Source organism: Alligator sinensis, unplaced genomic scaffold (assembly GCF_000455745.1).
Source record: "Alligator sinensis unplaced genomic scaffold, ASM45574v1 scaffold964_1, whole genome shotgun sequence".
In the NCBI taxonomy this organism is placed as follows: domain Eukaryota; kingdom Metazoa; phylum Chordata; order Crocodylia; family Alligatoridae; genus Alligator; species Alligator sinensis.
Genome location: NW_005842680.1, coordinates 196,254 through 202,893, shown reverse-complemented (window position 1 = coordinate 202,893; position 6,640 = coordinate 196,254). Strand labels below are relative to the sequence as shown.

Sequence of the window (6,640 nt, the reverse complement as noted above, 5' to 3'; positions counted from 1 at the left end):
CTATTAAAACTATTTAGGCAAATCAAAGTTGTCATGGTCTGTCTTTCCATTGACTTCAGTTCAATTTGGATGAAGCCCTTGTCCTTTAATAGCTACCTACTAGCAATGCCTTTGTGTCCCCTGCCGCCCCCCGCCTTTTGGCAACTTGTTTTGATATTTGTGTGCCCATGTTTGACCAGGACACCTAATAACTGTAATGTTTCTTATTTTCTTTCCTAGATGTACAGTTGTCTCTCTGCTGGTGAATTTCAGCTGATCAGGCAAACTCTCCTTATTTTTTTTCAGGATATGCATATCAGGGTAAGTGTCCTGCTTGATTAGCCAATAAGAAATATGAATTTGATTTAGTGGCAGTAACGTGGTACTATCATATTCTGGTACTATCATATTCTAAAATAAGCTCGTCTTTGCTGCTTGGGCTTGGAACTTGATTTGATGACTTCAAAAGTGTCATTGCTTGAAGCTCCAGAAACCAAAAATAATGTGCAGTGCAAGTGTGTCAAACCATTCTTTCTATTTCCTAGTCACTTGAGTGATAGGGGAAGCTACTACTGCCCACTCCAAGCTACTATGTTCTGAATTTGCTTATTTATTAGTGGGTGTTTCCTAAACTCAGGGAATGCCATGCAGGTATGGACTTTACTGACTGACAAACTACTTTAACCTTTTTAATTAAAAGCTTGGCTGAGAAACTGAGGATTAAAGGTGAGTTTGGTATGCTCTGAATAAAGGAAAGGGTTCTATCAGTAAGCTGAGCGCAAGCAGTTTATTTCAAATCGGGGTATGATGCCAAGCAGTGTGACTGTTGTGGGCCCATCACATGCTTGTTTCACACACTGGTCTCCCTTTGATGTTGGCGGACTACAGGATTGAGCCCTGAGCAGGTGATGTGAGGAGGCATCTGACTGGTGCTCTCGTGGGTGGGGTGTTCTTTGCAGGTCTCCATCTTTCTGAAGGACAAAGTGCAAAACTCGAATGGTCGTTTTGTGCTGCCAATCTCAGGTCCTGTTCCATGGGGGACAGAAGTTCCAGGACTCATCAGGTGAACCCTAGACCACTATTAATTATGTCTGCATTTCCCTTGCATGCATGGCCAGCAAGATAGGGGGTGTCCAGCCAATGGCAAAGTGAAAGCTTGGCCACTGGGAATTGCTCTGAGACTGGTATCCGTGTTGCCTAGTTAGTTGTGCATCCTTTGGATGTTAATACTTGCAGGTCATGATTTGCTATCAGTGACCTGCTAGTGAATGCCTGAGAAACTCTCTGTAATCCCCTGCTCCTTTTATTTATCTTTTTAAAATATTTAGTTTTTTTACAGTGATAGCAAGAAATTATAAAAAATATTTTTATTCCTGTTCATTCTGTGTGATGAGCACACCAAGGCAATACTGAAGGGCCCAAATAATGTCTTGGGATAATGATGACTTATTTTTGTTCTTTTAAGGATGTTTAATTGCAATGGAGATGAAGTTAAAAGAGTTGAATTCACCAGTGGTGGAAATTATGTTATTCCACAAAGAGAAGGCTCTTTTGATCTTTATGGAGACAGAGTCCTTAAACTGGGCACAAATATGTAAGTAAATGTTCCTGCATAGAAACTGGAGGTCAGCTCTGAAGAGAATGCCTTGTTTGTTCAGAAACATATGTATTCTAGCTTTTTATCCATTGCGCTTATTTTTGCCACTTCTGCTTTTCACTTGACACTTTGACTTCAGTGACCTTGGAGAAAACAACACAAATAGCAGTAGCTATGAATCACAATATCTCCTTGTAGCCTGAGCTCTGCTCACTCTTAGTGGTCCATCAGGCTAGCACCAGTAAGGCACACCAGTTTTTGCTGTCAATAGCATGCAAGGGAATGGTATGGCTAGCATTGCGTCTGCCTGCTTAAGTGACCAAGCACCAACTGTGGCTACTAGAAGCCTTAAGCTCAAGTCCAAAGCAAGTTTTAAATGGGTACCTCTGAATCCATAGTGAGATGCCAGAACTGCTCCGTCAATTCTCCCTTGTAGATTTGAATGGATGAGTTTCAGTAGCTCTAGAAAAAAAAACAGGTTCTTTACTCGTGCCTACGGCAGAGTTGAGGGTAGACAAGGTGTTGTTTAGTACTACACATTCTCTGAGTTCATATACTTGTCACTTAGATGTATTCAGGGGGTATTTCTTAATTATTTTTACAGGTATTTCCTATAAGTAGTTTAGCATCAGGGAGCAAGAGTTGGGAGTGCTCTTCAGGCATTTCCACTCTTTTCTGCACTTGGGCATTTTAACAAAATCAGCATATTAAGAAACCTAGCTGGGATGGCTCAGCCTAAGTATTCAGTGTCTCCAGGAAAAAAATACACAGAAACCTTGTTTTGATCCAGCATAAATAGAGGTGTCTTTTGATCTTGGCCTATGGATAGCAACTGACTTTTTCCCCATAAACATAGTAACCCTTCTATATTTTCTTCTAGGTACAATGCAAGTCGGCCAGTGGAGACTCATATGTCTGGAGCATCCAAGAGTTCAGCATCTCACACAAAGGTAGTCTTCTTCCATCTCTTTCAGGCTTTGCTAAGTTCTTGACCTCAGTGGAAAGGAATCCCATGCTCCATGTGTTCTATTAAAAAAAAAAAAAAGTTTTGATTAGTTCTGAGTTTGCTGCTGTTTAATTGTATATGGGATCTCCTTGTTCTTGTGCAAGAGAGATCTCTTGATAATACATTATTTTATATGCTTCTACTCTGCCCATTTGCTTGTTCCGTTTTTCAAGCAGACCATGCCAGTATTTTCATTCTCCATCACTGCGGATTGTTCCAGGCCTCTACCTTGTCACCCTTCTCTGAACACGATCCAATTCTGCACTGTCCATATTAAGAGAGAGAGGGAACAGTAGTGCGCAATACTCTAGACCAGGCCACCTCCTTGACTTCTATAATGAAAGTCTAATTTTTCTGTATTATCTGTTGTCCTGTTCCTCATGCATCCTTAAATCTTGCTTCTCTTGAGCACTTTTCAATATTTTGAGAGGTGGAGAAGTTTAGTTTTCCAAATTTAGCAGCTATTCTAATTATCCAGGAAATTACTTTGTTCTGTATCTGTAAATTCAAACATCTAATTAATGTGTATGTATCTGCTAAACATCAGGACCTACATTTATACCACAATAACAGAAATGTGTTAATTATGTCACTCCTGAAAGAATGTTTTCTTAATGAAACCAGAAACAAAAATGTATGGTCAGTCTCTGGATTGATAAACAAACAACAGCTTCATTTATTACTTTCTGCAGGAGAATGCAGCCCCTAACCCTCTTGCTAAGGAAGAACTGAACTTTTTGGCTAGATTAATGGGCGGTCTTGAGATCAAGAAACCCAGTGGCACTGACCCAGGATTCCGATTAAACCTGTTCACCACAGATGAGGAGGAAGAGTATGCTTAATTCAGAGCTTGTTTTGTGCATGTGATTTTGGTGCTGGGTGAAGTGCTGTGTTGAGAGTCGTGGAGAGAGAAGCTCTCTCTCCACAATGTAAGTACAGTACTAGCAACCCTTCTAGTGTCTCAATTCTGACTCGATTCCCCAATGGATTCCATTGGGGAATAAGGGGTGATATTCAATCTCTCTGGCACGGCCCCACCTTGGCCTTCATTTTGAGATTACTAGCAGGGGAGCCAGTTTACATCGGGAGTGTAGAGACTGCTCCTCTGGAAGAGAACTGATACCTCACTGCTCAGCAGCGAATGATCTCTTATCAGTAGAATCTTGGTCTTAGATTTGAACCTGTGGCCAAAAGTGAAAGAAACTGTAGCCCATTACCAATACCCCTTTGCTCCTTTCAGACATGCATATTACAGCCTTCACAGTAGCTCAGCCAATCAGGTCTCTGCTGTGATTGTTCTAGTTCCCCTTTGGTAAAGTGAACAATTTTCTGACTTGCAGTGATCAGGGGAAGGCTATGAACCATTCCATTCCCTGATGATGGGTGCAGAACACATTTGGTACAAATTCACCTCAATCAAAGAACCATTCCCATCACTCCAGTCAACAGAAAACACACAAACCTGCAGAGATATACAAAGATTGTTGCCTGTTCTCTTGTCCATTGTAGTCACATAAATGGGGAAAGTTGAGTCAGGCTTCCAAGTGCTAACTTATTAAGCATCTCCAGACAAATGTTTTCTTCATTCATTCATTCATTCATTCACTTATCATTATGGGATTGAGTAACTGTGTTTATACTTTCTATCCAGACATGCAGCATTGACCAGGCCAGAAGAACTGTCTTATAAAGTTATCAATATACAAGCAACTCAGGTACGTGCAGTGATCTTTATTATGTGATCTTTATCATCTCCTTGCTGCCAAGGGTTGACTTGTATCTTAAAGATGCATTTGATGTTTTAAAAATATTAGCATGCTTTTGCAGAACCTGGTTAAGATCCCAAATCAATTAAGGAAATTCTACAAAGATTTGGCTATTAACACATTTGCTATTAACACATTTGCTATACAATAAACCATTCACTGGCCAAAGCCCAACTTAAAAAACAAATGCCAACAAAGACCAGACTGGATTGTTCTCGTGCTCCTAGCTGCAGTCCTGCAGGAGATTAAGTTTAGCAGGTGAATGTTTGTAGCATTGGTAGGTAAATGCAATCCAAGTTCCATATTATGTTTCCAATCCTGTGGCCCTTACACAGTCAGCATCCCCACGGACTTTGCCTCTTTTGGGACCACAAATTGCATCATTAGCTGTTCTAGGGAAACAACTGTCTACATTCTTTTACTGTTGTTTATTTTCAGCAGCTATTCACCTGTTGATCCATGAGGGTTTTTAATTGTGCAGTTACTGAAATCTCTCTCTGTTGAATTTACTTTTCATATACATAATATTCAAAATAGAAAGGACTTTTCTAAGGTTAATAAAATGTTAGCCTTTACACTTGAGCCCTTTACCCAGTTACTCTGACTGAAACCATTGTGAAACGAAGGAGTTACATGGTGGGGTCCTTTCCTTCTAAACAGGACCAAGAGCGGAACAAGGAGCTGGCTCAAATCATGGGGGAATTTGAGGTGACAGATCAGCCCAGACAGAGCACCAGCAAGGGAGACGATTTGCTGGCGATGATGGACGAGCTCTGAAATTCCATCTCCCAAAGGCACAGGCAGGACATGGAGCTGCCTCTAGTCACATAGTTTGACACAGCCAAACCCTGCTGCCGTTACAGATCCCATCTGTTGGTTTTGGGACTAATGTGCCTAGGCCTGCACGTGGCACCAGAAGCAGGCTCTGGGGGCTACTGGCACATGTTCTGCCATAGGCACTCTGGTTTTAAATGTGGCGTTTTACATATTTGCTTCCTTCATCTTCTATCAAAGCTCTAGGCTATCCCATGCCAGGGATGCAGCTGCCCAGTAGCTGAAACGAAAGTGCAGTGTTCCTGTTCTGCCTGTATCCTCCTCTGCTGGAGGCCGGGTTCTGTCCATGTCCTTTACTGTGAGAAGTGGAAGCTGGCGCAGTATCTACCAGCCAGTGCCTGGCTCTCATAGATGGGGGAAGGAACCACTCCTCCTTCATCCAGAATCATTGTCAGATGTGTGTATCCATGTGTCCAGCATCACACACAAGACACCCAGGCAGCGCACAGATGAAGTGAGTGACACGAAGTGCTCTGCTTCGGCCTGGGCCGTGTCCGTGTGGCTGCACACATGCCAGGGCTCCCCCGGGGCCACCATGCGATATGCCACTGTCCACCTTGGTCCCTGCACGAGCAGCACCTGCAGTGGGGCTCCCTGTGGCTGCTGCATGCTTCAGCCCCCGGCATCTGCACCCTCTGGCTCCCAGTGCTGCGGCTGAGGGTGACACCTGCCATAGGCTCATGGGGTTGCTCCAGCTGGTGATCTTTTGCCCTGGATTACATTTGTGTAGAGGATTTACGAATGTACTTCCTGTCCTGTGTTGGCCATGTAGTGTAGACAAGGCGGTCGTGACTGTTCCAGGTGATCTGAGCATCCTACCGTCTGTCATCAGGCACAGAACAGCTCCCTGGTTGGTACCGACTGCACCGAGTCGTGCCTCGACTTGTCTCTACGTTTCCAGGGAAATATCGCTTCTTGCCTGTGCTGGAAGTTGCTGTATGTACTGTGACCAAATGCTGGTGTTGGTGGAGGTGTCCTGTAAGGAGGAAATAAAAATGAAAGCTAGGCTTGTGTTTCAGAGTACCACAGAAACCAGAATAAACTTCAGTGTGTCTGTGCTTGCGTCTCAGAGTTGAGTGTCTCCGGGAGTGAGGTCCGGCTGTCTCAGCAATGTTGTCATCCACGTTCAGAAATGCCGCAGGGAGACGAACTCGTGTTTTCTGAAGCCTGAAGTCAACCCTAAAGAGCCACGAGGGGGGAGAGGGGAAGGGCGGGGGTTCAGCGTTCACACGAGCCAGACCGGGTTCCTGAAGCCGGGATCCCTCCTTATTAAACCGCTTGGGGCCTTCTGTTTCCGGGACCAAATCTCTATTCCACGCTCGTGACCCGCTCCACGCGGGTCGGGTCCGCGCAGCGCCCACTCCCGCCTCGGCACCGGCCGCTCAGTGCGCAGGCGCGGTGACTAGCTAATCCACGTGAGGCTCACTCGGCTGCTCAGTGCGCAGGCGCAGCGGCAGG

General features: G+C 44.2%; 1 protein-coding gene and 1 long non-coding RNA gene across 5 annotated transcripts in view; one reads left to right on the top strand and one right to left on the bottom strand.

Annotated features, from left to right (window-relative positions):
* OSCP1 (organic solute carrier partner 1) overlaps nucleotides 1-6,188 on the top strand; it is a 14,538-nt gene extending 8,350 nt beyond the window's left edge. The window contains exons 3-9 of one of the 2 annotated variants that reach the window (XR_003096310.1): nucleotides 220-300; nucleotides 939-1,042; nucleotides 1,445-1,573; nucleotides 2,457-2,526; nucleotides 3,275-3,511; nucleotides 4,234-4,297; nucleotides 5,009-5,078. Coding sequence is in view for 1 of the 2 variants with exons in the window: in XM_025215867.1 (XP_025071652.1) it covers nucleotides 220-300; nucleotides 939-1,042; nucleotides 1,445-1,573; nucleotides 2,457-2,526; nucleotides 3,275-3,414; nucleotides 4,234-4,297; nucleotides 5,009-5,125 (705 nt within the window). In the remaining variant the exon portion in view is untranslated. Of the gene's footprint in view, nucleotides 1-219; nucleotides 301-938; nucleotides 1,043-1,444; nucleotides 1,574-2,456; nucleotides 2,527-3,274; nucleotides 3,512-4,233; nucleotides 4,298-5,008 lie in introns of both variants that reach the window. The other variant, XM_025215867.1, reaches the window with a different exon arrangement.
* The window catches only part of LOC112551955, an 8,622-nt gene continuing 2,294 nt past the window's right edge, over nucleotides 313-6,640 (bottom strand). The window contains exons 2-4 of one of the 3 annotated variants that reach the window (XR_003096311.1): nucleotides 2,521-2,602; nucleotides 1,961-2,038; nucleotides 313-1,005 (exon numbers count right to left, since the gene is read on the bottom strand). This is a non-coding gene — a long non-coding RNA (uncharacterized LOC112551955). Of the gene's footprint in view, nucleotides 1,006-1,960; nucleotides 2,039-2,351; nucleotides 2,473-2,520; nucleotides 2,603-6,640 lie in introns of those variants that run through there. The other 2 variants (XR_003096313.1, XR_003096312.1) reach the window with 2 other exon arrangements.